The 16,728-nt window shown below is 53.1% G+C and overlaps 1 protein-coding gene across 1 annotated transcript in view; it reads right to left on the bottom strand.

Annotated features, from left to right (window-relative positions):
* Positions 1 to 16,728, bottom strand: part of CECR2 (CECR2 histone acetyl-lysine reader) — a 52,157-nt gene that overhangs the window by 15,212 nt on the left and 20,217 nt on the right. Inside the window, exons 2-17 of the mRNA XM_083180887.1 lie at positions 13,646 to 13,740; positions 12,963 to 13,146; positions 11,757 to 11,890; positions 11,426 to 11,509; positions 10,568 to 10,623; positions 10,087 to 10,253; positions 9,910 to 9,999; positions 9,534 to 9,669; positions 9,258 to 9,387; positions 9,133 to 9,176; positions 8,907 to 8,998; positions 8,510 to 8,636; positions 5,520 to 5,875; positions 4,975 to 5,100; positions 4,181 to 4,733; positions 2,278 to 3,460 (exon numbers count right to left, since the gene is read on the bottom strand). Of these exons, the coding sequence (XP_083037013.1) occupies positions 2,278 to 3,460; positions 4,181 to 4,733; positions 4,975 to 5,100; positions 5,520 to 5,875; positions 8,510 to 8,636; positions 8,907 to 8,998; positions 9,133 to 9,176; positions 9,258 to 9,387; positions 9,534 to 9,669; positions 9,910 to 9,999; positions 10,087 to 10,253; positions 10,568 to 10,623; positions 11,426 to 11,509; positions 11,757 to 11,890; positions 12,963 to 13,146; positions 13,646 to 13,740 (3,557 nt within the window). The remainder of the gene's footprint in view (positions 1 to 2,277; positions 3,461 to 4,180; positions 4,734 to 4,974; positions 5,101 to 5,519; positions 5,876 to 8,509; positions 8,637 to 8,906; positions 8,999 to 9,132; positions 9,177 to 9,257; positions 9,388 to 9,533; positions 9,670 to 9,909; positions 10,000 to 10,086; positions 10,254 to 10,567; positions 10,624 to 11,425; positions 11,510 to 11,756; positions 11,891 to 12,962; positions 13,147 to 13,645; positions 13,741 to 16,728) is intronic.

Genomic DNA, 16,728 nt, shown 5'->3' with positions numbered 1-16,728 from the left:
AAATAAACGCGTTTGTGTCCTGCACATACAGCACCACAGAATAACAGCAAAGCCGTTGGTAAAGAAACGCGTTAGTATCCCGCACATACAGCACCACAGAATACCAGCAAAGCCTTGGGTAAAGAAACGCGTTAGTATCCTGCACATACAGCACCGCAGAAGACCAGCAATGCCTTGGGTAAAGAAACGCGTTAGTATCCTGCACATACAGCACCACAGAAGACCAGCAATGCCTTGGGTAAAGAAACGCGTTAGTATCCCGCACATACAGCACCGCAGAAGACCAGCAATGCCTTGGGTAAAGAAACGCGTTAGTATACCGCACATACAGCACCACAGAATACCAGCAAAGCCTTAGGTGAAGTAACGCGTTAGTATCCTGCACATACAGCACCGCAGAAGACCAGCAATGCCTTGGGTAAAGAAACACGTTAGTATCCCGCACATACAGCACCGCAGAATACCAGCAAAGCCTTAGGTAAAGAAACACGTTAGTATCCCGCACATACAGCACCGCAGAAGACCAGCAAAGCCTTAGCTGAAGTAACGCGTTAGTATCCCGCACATACAGCACCGCAGAAGACCAGCAAAGCCTTAGGTGAAGTAATGCATTAGTATCCTGCACATACAGCACCGCAGAATACCAGCAATGCCTTGGGTAGAGAAACACGTTAGTATCCCGCACATACAGCACCACAGAATACCAGCAAAGCCTGAGGTAAAGAAACGCGTTAATATCCTAAACATACACCACAGATTACCATCACATGCTCCATTAGTTCAAGTGAGTGTTTACCGCAAAACAGAATTCTATTGGGGAATACTTGTGTCAGCCGCGGCTCATCATGCAGAGCTCCAATCACAGATCCTAACATCTGATAGTACAGGAGAAACGCGTCAGTCCTCCTGCTGTACATAACGGAGCAGCGTCACACATTCAGGCTGGTCACACAATGCTTGCAGCATATCCACCATAACAGCACCAGGTCCCTGGCCAGCGCTGGCTGTTACTCCCATCAGTCACACAGCCCCTGACCAGCGCTGGCTGTTACTCCCATCAGTCACACAGCCCCTGGCCAGCACTGGCTGTTACTCCCATCAGTCACACAGCCCCTGGCCAGCGCTGGCTGTTACTCCCATCAGTCACACAGTCCCTGGCCAGCGCTGGCTGTTACTCCCATCAATCACAGTCCCTGACCAGCGCTGGCTGTTACTCCCATCAGTCACACAGTCCCTGGCCAGCGCTGGCTGTTACTCCCATCAGTCACACAGTCCCTGGCCAGCGCTGGCTGTTACTCCCATCAGTCAAACAGTCCCTGGCCAGCGCTGGCTGTTATTCCCATCAGTCACACAGCCCCTGACCAGCGCTGGCTGTTACTCCCATCAGTCATACAGTCCCTGACCAGCGCTGGCTGTTACTCCCATCAATCACAGTCCCTGACCAGCGCTGGCTGTTACTCCCATCAGTCATACAGTCCCTGACCAGCGCTGGCTGTTACTCCCATCAATCACAGTCCCTGACCAGCGCTGGCTGTTACTCCCATCAATCACAGTCCCTGACCAGCGCTGGCTGTTACTCCCATCAGTTATACAGTCCCTGACCAGCGCTGGCTGTTACTCCCATCAATCACAGTCCCTGACCAGCGCTGGCTGTTACTCCCATCAGTTATACAGTCCCTGGCCAGCGCTGGCTGTTACTCCCATCAATCACACAGTCCCTGGCCAGCGCTGGCTGTTACTGCTGGCCTTGTGCCCATGAGGGTGTAAGCAGATATTAGTCAGAGCCAGTCAGTCATTAGCCTCCTTAGAGGTAATTTGATGACAGGAAGAGGCGGGGCTTCAAGCTTCACTACTTCCTCTGTTTCCCAACTCTAGTCCTTAATGACCCCTAACAGTGACCGGTTTACAGATCTACTATTTGGTGCACAGGTGTACTCATTACTGGCTGACACATTTTAAATGCTGCAAAGGCGGAAGTAATTATTTCCCATGTGATACTGAGGAGGTGGAGCTGGGAATCTATAGTTGCCATGGTAATCCTGGCAAATGCAAATCATTACTGTCAACTTCAATTAATATATCAAAAATATATGAACTATTCTAGGTTACAGGGAACCTAAAAGGGATTTGTATTAATATGTTTGTGTTAAGCCCCTGTACACCAGCAGTGACCTTCTCGGACGTAATCCTGCGCTCACACAACGCAGGAAACCGGAGGTCACATAACAAGCTACAAGCCAAAAACAAATAAAAGCAACTTTTTGAAAGGCTCCTTACCCTTGTGGTCGGTACATATTGGTAAAAGAGGGCATGCCACCGCCTTGTTCCATCATCACAGCATGGAAGTGCCCCCTATTGTTCTCCATAAGCGGGTAGTTGGGGCCCGGCGGCCTTTGGCCATTGGTTTGGCTATGTACAGGGTGGCGTTGAGGATGTAGAGGCTGGTGCGGGAACCCACGAGGCTGGTAGTGTTGAGGTGGGTAGTGCGGCTGAGACATCATACCGTGCTGGGGTCGGAAGTTGGCATTACCCCAGTTGGGTGGTCCCCCATAGACAAAACCACTGCTTTGTCTTTTATGACTGTCTAAATCCAAAAACTGTTTGGGGCTCTCGGGTCGGTCTGAGGAGTCTTCACTCTTTTTGTCTGTCTCTTCCGTCTGCTCGGTGGTTTCACCCGGCACGGCCCGTGGCTCCCCCTCCAGCAGAGGAGACATGAGTAGACCCCTCAGTTCTCCCACCCCCTGCATGCCGAGTGTGCTGTCCGGGTGGGGGTAGCCCCCCGCATGCTGCGGAGCTTGCTGCCCAGTGTGCTGCCAGCGTGGGTACTCCTGAGGATAAAAGGGAGGCCGCTGGTAAGGAAGGTATGGGGGCTGTCCGTGTGGTGGTTGCTGGTAAGGATATGCCTCCCCTTGGTGGTGGAACCTGGGATATGGTCCTGGTGAAGGCCGAACATGCTCATTCCCAAATCTCTGAGGAGGGAAAGTTGGATGGGGTCCAGGAAACCTTTCAATACCAGTGTGATGGCCCATGACGGTTTTGGGTCTGCTGCCTCCAGGTGGAATCATGGGGGCAAACACACCTCTGTCCTCTGGTCCCAACACATCTGCTTGAGGTCTAGTCAAAGTGACCGCCTTAGGCTCCGTTACAGAGGTGCCTACCGCCAACTCCTGTAACCTTGGTAATTCCATTGTCTTGTCTGGGGCATTTTTACCAATGAAACCATTTTGAGGGCCAATTGGGACATCCTGGCCATCTCCAGCATGACTGCCAGGTCCAGAATCCCAGGACTTCTTCTCACTCCCAAGGGTATCGGCTGGCAACTTATCCAGGGGTTGAAGTTTTCCCTCCGAGGAAGGCGTTGTACTGTGCACCCCGTTGGTGGGCAGGGTAACTGGCACAGCAGAGACCGGTGGAGTCTGTGCTTGGGAGGTCACAGGTGCCGACAGAGGTGGAGACAAATCTGGGGAGATAAGAAGAACTCTGTCAGACTGAGCTTAGAAGGTACAATAAAGTGCAACAGTCTCTCTCGGTCTAGTGTGCAACAACCGGAGGAGACCTTTCGTTCTAAACTCCGACCAGGAGACAGGAGGCACTTGGCACCTTTCGATGTATTACCAGAAAGAGCGAAGATTTAGCTGTGCAGTAACTCTTGTCTACAGCCGTACCTATAATATTTAAGGACATCTAATCCTTTCAGGAAGAGCGTGTGATCTAGTGAATATGACATGAGGGTAATGTCTGGGCGAGGCCAATGAGCAGCAGGGTGTGTCTAGAAATTTTGGGGTCTACACCTGACGAGCCTCAATGTTAACACTGGGAAGGATGGCAATGAGAACCAGGTCTTGAGTTGTGTGTTACGGGTTACATCTTAGCCCTCATGTTATATCAGGGGGGTTGCCGGCCAACGCGTAGGAAGTTCCGGGAGCCTATCACACTTACAAGAGATACGATTCCAAAACACATTAAACCATATTAATTCCCTAGCTGATATGTAGGACATTAATAGCACCCTGGGAATTACAATCTTATAGCAGAGAGAAGTATGGGTCCCATGTACCACGCAACGTCCACCATATGTATGAAGACTCACATTTCCAACCAGACCCACAACCCAGATAAAACTAAACGCAGGGAAAATTCAGCTAGGACTGAAACAAAACCCATTCATATCGGTCATTACCCTTCTCGTCCGACGCTTGGTCCATCTGCCTGGCTCGCGGGAGACTCACGTCTGCTCCGTTATTTACGAGAGGAGGGAAGGGAGCGGCCGATGGCTGGGGAGGGTACCCCGAGGCTGGGGGACAGACAAAGGAGGTGAGTCTCTGCATTGCCACCATCTCCGGACTGTCCATCATGGAGTTCGCAGAAGAGACAAACGGTGGTCTGCTACTAAGGTTGGGTCCTGGAGGTCTCGGGCGAGGGTCCAAGGGTTGCGTGTAATGGGGAGGACCTGCCCCAGCAGCATTGTTCTGCAGCCCATTTCCTCTCCACATAGGTGGTGGTGGTCCGTATCTGTAAGGTGGATATGTGACGCCAGAGGGGGGCGCTCTTTCGTCTGGCACTGGCGGTCTGATGAGTGGTATATATCCTGTGGGGCACGGGGCTTGGGGATGTTTGCAACCTTCTTGGCCAGACATGGTGATGGGGTAAGGAGGATCTGAGGCACTGTGAGGTCCACGAGACGGTCGGAAATCCGTATTCCTGTTAGACATCTCAGGCGCTCCCGTAACAGACTGTAATGAGAAGATGGATCACGTAAATAAGTATACATATAGCTCGGATTGTTACACGCATGTACCGTGTTCTGTAGGGTTCGTGACTGTACGTTACCCCGCTGTTCCCATCCTCACACAGCTCTCTATGACCCAGAATAACGGGCCCACAGAAACAAGATGGAAGCTTCGGACCCTGGTGGCGGTGAGGTCTAATGTTCACCAGGCCGTAAGGGTTTAGTATGACCTAGAAAAGGCTTACCTGCGCTGTGTGACCCTGGACACGCTGAATGGGATCCCCCGGGTGCGGTTCTGGAAACCTCATTGGTCCATAGCTGAGGCCGGTGTCCGAGCCTCTCAGAGGAGCATGCATTCCCGCCACAGGAGGCTGGTTGAGGAAAACAAAATGGTCAGCTGTTCCGCCTGCTAGTGCATTATGGGAAAAGGTCTAATGGTTATGGTTCCGCGTGTACATTCCCCAACCCCTAGCAGGTGACTAAGGCCAGCAAGCATATGTGGGAGAAGACTGGGAACATGGAATGGAGGAGCGGGACGAGGTAGAGGAGAAATTGGGCTTATTCCATGGAGTAAGAATATCTGGGGTACTGGAATTGTTTAATATATACCACTGACCTGACTCCAGGGTGCGTCTAAGGAGCACATGGGGGGACGGAGACCCTAAACCAATGGAGATCATCCAAGTATTTACGCTAGGCGTCATTTTACAATGGTAATTGGGAGACCTTCCCTTCTTACCGCACCCGCCATTACTGCGCAGCCAATAACCGGAGTGCCAAGTTTTCTCACCATGTTTCCTGGGTGAAACGTGTGCCTGGGCATTCCACCATACTGCAGCGGGTGAGGGTACGGCACCTTGTTGGCTTTATTCATGGACGCGCAGAGTCGCTCTTCTCCATCTTCGCTTGGCGATGACTGCTGCATGGCGCTACTCTCCGAGCTCTGGCGCTTCCTGCCCTCGTCCTCTCTGCTTTTCCTCCAGCCCCCGGCTTTGGAGCGTCTGGCCTGGCTCCGCCTCTTCTGGGGCTTCTCACCGTCCAGCCGGATCCAGCTCTCCCCTTCCGAGTCCACCTCGTCATCAGGAAGGTGCTTGAGCAACGCCTTCTTAAAGCAGCGCTCCAAATTCTCTGCCATATGGGTGTACTCTGCAATAGGCACAGGACATATAAGCATTAGATACTAGCAGGAGATAACTACCCCCCGGCCACCCAGCATTACACAGGCATCCCACTATTGTGGGTGGGAATACTGAAGACTTTGCTGCACAGAACATGTATAAAGCCAGAGACTGAGAGTTATATAGTGGGAGGAGCAGGGTCCCCAGCAGCACAGAGTATATCAGGAGATGAGTGATGTGGCAGTGAGGACAGGGCTGCATGTGACAGGGGCAGTGACATGATGTGAGGAGGGGAATGGGGGCAGCAGGAAGCCACAGACTGAGAGTTATATAGTGGGAGGAGCAGGGTCCCCAGCAGCACAGAGTATATCAGGAGATGAGTGATGTGTCAGTGAGGACAGTGCTGCATGTGACAGGGACAGTGACATGATGTGAGGAGAGGAATAGAGGCAGCAGGAAGCCGCAGACTGAGAGTTATATAGTGGGAGGAGCAGGGTCCCCAGCAGCACAGAGTATATCAGGAGATGAGGAATGTGTCAGTGAGGACAGTGCTGTATGTGACAGTGGCAGTGACCTGATGTGAGGAGGGGAATGGAGGCAGCAGGAAGCCACAGACAGAGTTATATAGTGTGAGGAGCAGGGTCTCCAGCAGCACAGAGTATATCAGGAGATGAGTGATGTGTCAGTGAGGACAGGGCTGCATGTGACAGGGGCAGTGACATGATGTGAGGAGGGGAATGGGGGCAGCAGGAAGCCACAGACTGAGAGTTATATAGTGGGAGGAGCAGGGTCCCCAGCAGCACAGAGTATATCAGGAGATGGGTGATGTGTCAGTGAGGACAGGGCTGCATGTGACAGGGGCAGTGACATGATGCGAGGAGGGGAATGGAGGCAGCAGGAAGCCACAGACTGAGAGTTATATAGTGGGAGGAGCAGGGTCCCCAGCAGCACAGAGTAAATCAGGAGATGAGTGATGTGATAGTGAGGACAGGGCTGCATGTGACAGGGGCAGTGACATGATGTGAGGAGGGGAATGGGGGCAGCAGGAAGTCACAGACTGAGAGTTATATAGTGGGAGGAGCAGGGTCCCCAGCAGCACAGAGTATATCAGGAGATGAGTGATGTGATAGTGAGGACAGGGCTGCATGTGACAGGGGCAGTTACATGATGTGAGGAGGGGAATGGGGGCAGCAGGAAGTCACAGACTGAGAGTTATATAGTGGGAGGAGCAGGGTCCCCAGCAGCACAGAGTATATCAGGAGATGAGTGATGTGTTAGTGAGGACAGGGCTACATGTGACAGGGGCAGTGACATGATTTGATGAGGGGAATGGAGGCAGCAGGAAGCCACAGACTGAGAGTTATATAGTGGGAGGAGCAGGGTCCCCAGCAGCACAGAGTATATCAGGAGATGAGTGATGTGTTAGTGAGGACAGGGCTGCATGTGACAGGGGCAGTGACATGATGTGAGGAGGGGAATGGGGCAGCAGGAAGCCACAGACTGATGGTTATATAGTGGGAGGAGCTGGGTCCCCAGCAGCACAGAGTATATCAGGAGATGAGGGATGTGTCAGTGAGGACAGGGCTGCATGTGACAGGGGCAGTGACATGATGTGAGGAGGGGAATGGGGGCAGCAGGAAGTCACAGACTGAGAGTTATATAGTGGGAGGAGCAGGGTCCCCAGCAGCACAGAGTATATCAGGAGAGGAGTGATGTGTCAGTGAGGACAGGGCTGCATGTGACAGGGGCAGTGACATGATGTGAGGAGGGGAACGGAGGCAGCAGGAAGTCACAGACTGATAGTTATATAGTGGGAGGAGCAGGGTCCCCAGTACAACAGAGTATATCAGGAGACGAGTGATGTGTCAGTGAGGACAGGGCTGCATGTGACAGAGGCAGTGACATGATGTGAGGAGGGGAATGGAGGCAGCAGGAAGTCACAGACTGAGAGTTATATAGTGGGAGGAGCAGCATCCCCCAGCAGCACAGAGTATATCAGGAGATGAGGGATGTGTCAGTGAGGACAGGGCTGCATGTGACAGGGGCAGTGACATGATGTGAGGAGGGGAATGGAGGCAGCAGGAAGCCACAGACTGAGAGTTATATAGTGGGAGGAGCAGGGTCTCCAGCAGCACAGAGTATATCAGGAGATGAGGGATGTGTCAGTGAGGACAGGGCTGCATGTGACAGGGGCAGTGACATGATGGGAGGAGGGGAATGGAGGCAGCAGGAAGCCACAGACTGAGAGTTATATAGTGGGAGGAGCAGGGTCCCCAGCAGCACAGAGTATATCAGGAGATGAGTGAGGTGTCAGTGAGGACAGGGCTGCATGTGACAGGGACAATGACATGATGTTAGGAGGGGAATGAAGGCAGCAGGAAGCCACAGACTGAGAATTATATAGTGGGAGGAGCAGGGTCCCCAGCAGCACAGAGTATATCAGGAGAGGAGGGATGTGTCAGTAAGGACAGGGGCAGTGACATGATGTCAGGCAGGGGAAAGAGATGGTAATAGTCAAATTGTAAGAATGTTATTGTGCCATAGAATCTGATTTATGTACGCCTAAAACCGGTACAAAATGAGTAAGCAGGGACCCGCATGTTATCTGCTGGAGATAAGTATAGCAGACATGGCGCAGGAGCACCGCCATATAACCACTTACCACTGCTTGCCCCGTTGTACTTTACGCAGTTCCGGAAGATGGTTTTCAAGTCCTTGACAAACTGGTCCTTGGTGAGATAGTAGCCGGAACACAGCCGCTGCTCCACCTTGGAAATGTCCATCGGGCACTGGGGAAGAGAAGCAGGACATGGCGATGCTGTAACCACTCAGTTATTGGGGCGGCTGACCCTCCTCCCATACTACAAGCCGGAATCCAACCTGGGGACCGCAGCCGCCGCCAACTTCACGTTCCCTGGACGCTCCTTTACCGCAGTGTCCTCTATGGGAGTGGTCTATAATACACATTTCTAGCCAGCGATACTGGTGTAGCCAAGTACACAGTGTGCACAAACCAAGGGTACCCAGCCCCTTACCACTGGGGGCGAGTCTGTCCTTACCGTGATGATGTCATAATAATTCGGGGCATACGACTCGTCCACCGGCTCCAAGAATGGCCAAGCGTCCTTGTGGGCTTTCACAGCATCTAGGACTGAGAGATGGGGGAACATGGCCAGACGTTACTTCCATATACAGAGGCCAATCGCAGATCAAACCATAAGTGACAAGGACGGGGAGGGAGCGGTTACATAGGGGACACACCGGCGCTGCCGGCAGAGCGCTCACCTTTGTACATCGCGGTGTAGTGATCGTCCAAATCAAAGCTCAGTCTAAGGAGAGAGGAAGCGGAGAGCGTGAGGAGACCTGACCGCGAGCCGCACTCACCGGAAACATCTGTACATGGAACTTACAGGTCGGGGACTCGATAATCCTCTCTGACCGGCGAGCTGGGTCCCAGGCGGAATAACTCGGGGGGTAACTCTTTCCCCTGCGACAAGAGCCAGGTGCGTTCCTCCCTCAGCTTCCTCCTCCGCGCTCGCTCTACACAAGTCACAATGGTGTCTGCGCATTACAACCTTATAATGACCATCTATCATATCATGCAATAGTCACGTCAATAACAGGATCCACAATGAAAGCTGGCGTCTGATTGGTTGTATAGGACACTGTGACCCCACGCGTCTCACCTTCCACGGACTTCACCTTCTCAGCCATGAGCCTCTTCCTCTCCTCCTTCTGTAGCAGTTCCTGCTCCTTCCTCTGCATCACCATCAGTAGCTGCCGCTCTTCCTCCTCCTCCTGCGCTCTGAAGGGATCCGCCTCCTGTGGGGCACAGGGTTATAATTACTCAGCACACACAGGAGCCATAAACTGACGCCATCACCATCGTGCGAATCGGCGCAATAGGCGGGTTTATGGCTCTCCAGTGTACAGCAGGATAACGTCAATAAATAGTTTCTGACCACAGAGGCGTTACATTCTTCTACCAGGAGATGGCGCTGTAACACAACCAGGCCACCGTATACCGCAGTACAAAGATATGGTTCCCAGTCAGCAGCTCACCTTTTGCTGGAAGGCGGAGAACACGGAATGGTTGGACGACCGCTTGGAGGTTAAGGGAGTCTGGTCATCCGGCATCTTCATCTTTTGAGTCTAACAGAAAGAATAAGAAGTAGTAGTGAAGGTCCAGAAGGCAGAGACTCGTTTCCTGTCTCGAGGTGCATCTGGGGGGGGTCTCACCTTCTGCGAGATCATGCTGCAGATCTCCGGCAGGAACTCTTCACTCAGAATCTTATACAGGTGGCGCTCTTTCTGGTTGGCCTTGTCCCGGAAGCTCTCCGTGACCGCTCTCCATTCCTGCTCCGTCTGGCAGAGGAGGCACCAGAGCCCTTTGCCGGGGGAACGGTCTAAGGAAAGGTACAATGAGATCACTTACAGGTCTGGTCCCGCGCTCTGATACCATGGACTCTAGCTACCTTGAGCATAAGGCGATACTGTAAATTGCAGCGCATCACGGAATAACCGCCGAGATGTTACATCATCGAGAAAACCAGCGTCGAGCAGTTTAAATGATCAATGCTGGTCGCACATGGCCTCATGTAAGTGTTTAGGGTTATGGTGTAGGGGGTGGGAAGGTTGGGGTTAGGCTGCAGGGAGGGATGGGTTTAGGTGGCGGAGTACCGGGTTTTATTTACATTGATGAAGTCGAGGTTCCCCTTACCGCTCTTGCTCAGTACTTCATCCACTGCTGGCGGCGGCTTTACGTCAACTTGCTCCCTGTAACAGAACATTACAGAATAAGTCACATTTGTAATTTAAAATATACACTGCACCAGGATAATCAATACTATGAGCACTAAATTGATCCCCGGGGGTTAATTCAATTAGCCCCAATCGACGGCTATATCGTGGATTTCACCTGCCCATCTGTGAAGAAAAAAATTGGCGATAACGGACCATTTTTTTGTGGCCGTGATCATAAAAACATACGGATCCGACAGCTGCAAAAATGGGTCAAATACCGTATGAAAATAAAACGGGCCACAACTGAATTGCCTGGTGACCCCATTGGGCACTAAATCGCTGTAAATGCCCACTTTAGTGCGGACATTTACCGCAATCACTTGAATCCCCCCCACGCGAATTACATAATGAGCTACGGGCACAACCACCTGAGAATGAGGCTCCTCCCAGGGATTATATGCAGCAGCCCGGCCAGGCCCCCTCCACCGTTCCATCCCCTGATCCGCGCTGGTGCTCAGACCCAACTGCACGAGTGCCTATCTCCAGAAAAATGGTGTGGCAGCCATTCTTCTGGGGATTTCAGCAGCGCTGAGGCCGGCATTGCGGAACTCAGTAGGGTAAGTATTCAAAACAATGGGTGCAGCATGTGTGGTGCGGGCCCCCCGGGGACTCAGGGGCCCTGGTGCACTGCACCCATTACAAACACGCCACTGATATGCAGATCAGCCGTTCATTATTAGATCTGACGTGAGAGATTATTTACAGCTTTTTGCATCAAACCTTTACCCGCATGTATTTTATACGCCATTTTGTAGCACCCCAACACAACACCCACCTGACCACAGCCTCTTCCAGCAGCAACTTCTTTTTAGGGGGGCGCCCTCTTTTCCGTACAGGTTTCTCAGGCACCGCATTCGCCCTAAAAGATGCAAAAAATAACGATAATCAGAGAAAATGTGATGTAACCGGAAATATCACCCAATGGAAAATGTGCTGCATAATATCTGTACCGTATTCAGTGTCCCCAATACAAATATTAACCCCAGCAGCTGACTATAATGTGCACATCCATGGCCGGCATCTGACGCGGTAGGAATTCGCAGAGCGGGGTAATAAGCCCCCATGTGCTGACTGCGGAAGGGGAAACACGACGAGGGGTCTCTTACTCTTCCAGTGCCCGCTGCCTCTTCTCCCAGGAAGGTTCCTCCTTGTAGAGTCTGGTGCCATAGAAGTACCAGTACAGATTACCCAGTGAGTCCTCCCCGAGCGGCTCCACGCGCAGACTGTCCGCGTCCAGGCCCTGAAAGCAGCACCCACAAGGAGAGACGTGAGGAGAGTCAGGAAGGCTGCGGTATTACCGCCATTTACCACATACATGGAGGAGACATTTATTACCACACCTTATATTAGGACGACCGCATCTTAATTCACTGAGCACAGAGCGACCAAGAAGTATTACAGCTATACATATATGTGCAAACTGAAGACATGGAACATAGCAATGGGGGACACATTTTCCTGTTGCACACACACTTCCTTTGGTGTCTGCAGACATTTAGGGAAGAGGATGACACAGCGATAGACACAGTGCAATGTCATCTACAGAGGAACCGTCACACACAGTTCTGCAATGGATACGGTTTGTATAGATCTCACTATTGTACGATGGGCCCAATTCAGGTTTGTACTCAAATGCAGTTATCTAGGCTACTGAGCAAGTGCCGCTGCAGTCCTGAATGAAGAGACGCCAATCGGTGCCATCGCCACTTATTCGCAATTGTGTGCACGTTTGCCACCTATATGCAAAGAGGAGGAAGAGCAAAGCGATGGGTTGGACTATAGCGACACAGGGTGTACACAACAGAAGTGACGCAGACACCATGTTTCAGCATGTACGACCTCGCGGCTACCGTCAGGCTCACGCCATGAAAGCTCACGCTGCCAAACGTCCACTTCCTGTCAGTCTCTGCGCTGTAATCCTCTTTGCAATCGGGATTGCGCCATGTGCGCAGTCTGATAATTGAACCGTTGCGTGAACATCGGCCATTGCGTACAAACATGAATCAGGCCCTGTGTTGTAGGTGGGTGGTCTGGCGGAATCAATTCATTAACTAGTTACATTGTGGAGGCACAGAATGGGGGACATGGCTCAGCGATGTCCTTAGCGCCCAGTATACGGATAGGCGGAGATGCCTATACAGTAAGCTTGCGAGCAGGGCCCTCATACCTCTGACTGTCTGTAAATACCCGGAATCTGCTGCTATATAAGAAACTGACAATAAATGAATGTCACTGTCTCAGCCCATGTAGCATCCGCCATTGGTATCTGAGGCACATTGCCAAGCTGTGGATCTCCCAGGACAACGGCGCACCTTAAGAAGGTCAAAGACGTCGTCTGCGTCCAGCCGGTAGTCACAGAGTCGGTGGAGGATCTCCAGCCGGGTGCCATGGGGCAGTTGGTGGAAGCCGGCTCCATTTAGCGGGTTGGGTTTCCCCTCCTCCAGTTCCCAGCGGTAGCTGATGATATCCTCCAGGTAGACGTGGAAGGTCTGTGCGCTGGGAGAGAGAAATATTACCTCACAGAGAGAGAACAGTGACGCAGTGGGCGGGGACTGACTTACCAAGCAATATGCCCGCACCCCCCCAGCATAACCTTAGACACACAGACCGTTCAAGGATCCCCACAGGCTCAGCGCTTCTTAACCCTTTGAGCGCCACATGAATTTGTCAAAATAAGTGTGAAAACCGGCAAACATTTTATTTATTCATCATAACGACCGGTAATGTCACCTTATATAGGAAATACCTTTTTTTATACACAACTTTTTTTATTTGAATTTTATATAACAAATGTGAGCGATGCTGGCATATTTTTGCTGATATTTTGTGCATCTCTCACAGATGTTGACAGTCAGTCCGGAAGGATCGGGCAGTGTATGGAGAACACGCTGCCCCCGTCTGTAGATATATCTACTAGTGTGTACCCCCGCTACTGTGCCGATTAGCCGACGCGCCACGTATGAGCCGACACACAGGTGTGATATTGTGCACTCACGTGATGTCACTTCGCTGGTAGCAGCCGCGCAGAAGACAAGACACGAGCTCACTGAGGAATCCCGCATCATCCCGGTGCAGAGCGTCTTCTAATTCCTGTAAGGGAAAGGGAGAGGAGATCAGACTCGCTGAGCCAACGCGCATGCGTGGGAAAACGCATGGGGAGGCTTTAACCGGGTCCTCAGGAGAACGCCATCTAATACAAGAAAATGTCCAGTAATCTACTGTACAGGAGTTATATAGCCCCGTCAGCCATTGCCTTCTGTGACCAAGCAGTATGTCAGCTACTACTCTCTGTTATCAGTTCTATATCAGGCTGAGCGCTGTGGCACGGTGTGTCAGGGGAATATAAGGTTACCTCACGCTCAGGTTGTTGGGAGCCAGTTAACCTACCAGCATATTTTTGGGGGGAGGAAACTGGAGTACCCGGAGGAAACCCATGGTGAGAACATACAAAAACCACACAGAGTCTGGTGAGAACCGCACACATGTGAACATCAGTACTGAGAGGCAGCAATGCTAACCACTACACTACCTGTGCAGGTGTACTAATGCTGGACTGGCTGCAGGAGGCGGCAGCGGACCAGGGCTGGATGCTGGGAGCATCAGTGACCGGACGCCTCATCTTGCTAATGGTACCGGAGCAATAGGGTGTAAGGCGATGAGGGTATATCATTATCATCAGTAGCGATTGGCACGGAGTGGGCACAAGCAGTAATACAGGACCATGGTATCTGGGGCAATAATCCGGCGCCCCCTGTAGGCCACGCTCAGCCTGTGGCACCAGCAGTCAATTACCTCACAGACAATGCGATAAGCGTTCCACAGAGCGCGGGTACCAATGTTGGTGGGTTTGGTCGTGTGAAACAGGCGTCAGAGGGTGATGAGGGCAAGTAATACTAAGGGGCGGAGGGTGTGAGGAGGGCAGGTAATACCAAGGGGCGGAGGGTGTGAGGAGGGCAGGTAATACCAAGGGGCGGAGGGTGATGAGGGCAGATAATACCAAGGGGCGGAGGGTGTAAGGAGGGCAGATAATACCAAGGGGCGGAGGGTGATGAGAGCAGGTAATACCATGGGGCGGAGGGTGAGGAGGGCAGGTAATACCAAGGGGCGGAGGGTGTGAGGAGGGCAGGTAATACCAAGGGGCGGATGGTGTGAGGAGGGCAGGTAATACCAAGGGGCGGAGGGTGAGGAGGGCAGGTAATACCAAGGGGCGGAGGGTGAGGAGGGCAGGTAATATCAAGGGGCGGAGGGAGATGAGGGCAGGTAATACCAAGGGGCGGAGGGTGATGAGAGCAGGTAATACCAAAGGGCGGAGGGTGATGAGGGCAGGTAATACCAAGGGGCGGAGGGTGAGGAGGGCAGGTAATACCATGGGGCTGAGGGTAGGTAATACCAAGGGGCGGAGGGTGAGGAGGGCAGGTAATACCAAGGGGCGGAGGGTGAGGAGGGCAGGTAATACCAAGGGGCGGAGGGTGAGGAGGGCAGGTAATACCAAGGGGCGGAGGGTGAGGAGGGCAGGCAATACCAAGGGGCAGAGGGTGAGGAGGGCAGGCAATACCAAGGGGCGGAGGGTAGGTAATACCAAGGGGCGGAGGGTGTGAGAAGGGCAGATAATACCAAAGGGGGAAGGTGAGGAGGGCAGGTAATACCAAGGGGCGGAAGGTGAGGAGGGCAGGTAATACCACGGGGCGGAGGGTGATGAGGGCAGGTAATACCAAGGGGCGGAAGGTGAGGAGGGCAGGTAATACCAAGGGGCGGAGGGTGATGAGGGCAGGTAATACCAAGGGGCGGAAGGTGAGGAGGGCAGGTAATACCAACTAGCGGAGGGCAGGCAATACCAAGGGGCGGAGGGTGAGGAGGGCAAGTAATACCAAGGGGCGGAGGGTGAGGAGGGCAGGTAATACCAAGGGGCGGAGGGTGAGGAGGGCAGGTTATACCAAGGGGCGGAGGGTGAGGAGGGCAGGTAATACCAAGGGGCGGAGGGTGAGGAGGGCAGGCAATACCAAGGGGCAGAGGGTGAGGAGGGCAGGCAATACCAAGGGGCGGAGGGTAGGTAATACCAAGGGGCGGAGGGTGTGAGAAGGGCAGATAATACCAAAGGGGGAAGGTGAGGAGGGCAGGTAATACCAAGGGGCGGAAGGTGAGGAGGGCAGGTAATACCAAGGGGCGGAGGGTGATGAGGGCAGGTAATACCAAGGGGCGGAAGGTGAGGAGGGCAGGTAATACCAAGGGGCGGAGGGTGATGAGGGCAGGTAATACCAAGGGGCGGAAGGTGAGGAGGGCAGGTAATACCAACTAGCGGAGGGCAGGCAATACCAAGGGGCGGAGGGTGAGGAGGGCAGGTAATACCAAGGGGCGGAGGGTGAGGAGGGCAGGTAATACCAAGGGGCGGAGGGTGAGGAGGGCAGGTTATACCAAGGGGCGGAGGGTGAGGAGGGCAGGTAATACCAAGGGGCGGAGGGTGAGGAGGGCAGGCAATACCAAGGGGTGGAGGGTGAGGAGGGCAGGCAATACCAAGGGGCGGAGGGTGTGAGGAGGGCAGATAATACCATGGGGCGAAGGGTGAGGAGGGCAGGTAATACCAAGGGGCGGAGGGTGAGGAGGGCAGGCAATACCAAGGGGCGGAGGGTGAGGAGGGCAGGCAATACCAAGGGGCAGAGGGTGAGGAGGGCAGGCAATACCAAGAGGCAGAGGGTGAGGAGGGCAGGCAATACCAAGGGGCGGAGGGTGAGGAGGGCAGGTAATACCAAGGGGCGGAGGGTGAGGAGGGCAGGTAATACCAAGGGGCGTAGGGTGAGGAGGGCAGGTAATACCAAGGGGCGGAGGGTGAGGAGGGCAGGTGACCCATCCTTCACCACGCTCTCAGCAAACACATGAGCGCAGATCTTTATCAGCAGGGTCTGTAATTGGGGGCACAGGTCCCTGGCATGGTTTGGGCGCAGTTACATTTGACAATGATGTTGCTGCTCACCACTGCCCCCTGGCACTGAGCGTGTGTTACCAGCAGTGAGGGGGTATGGAGGCTCTGTAATTGGGGGCACAGGTCCCTGGCATGGTTTGGGCACAGTTACATTAGAAGAT

The sequence above is a fragment of the Crinia signifera genome, chromosome 4, assembly GCF_055691185.1.
Source record: "Crinia signifera chromosome 4, ASM5569118v1, whole genome shotgun sequence".
In the NCBI taxonomy this organism is placed as follows: Eukaryota; Metazoa; Chordata; class Amphibia; order Anura; family Myobatrachidae; genus Crinia; species Crinia signifera.
Note: the sequence above shows the minus strand (reverse complement) of the source record. Positions and strands in the feature narration are given on the sequence as shown.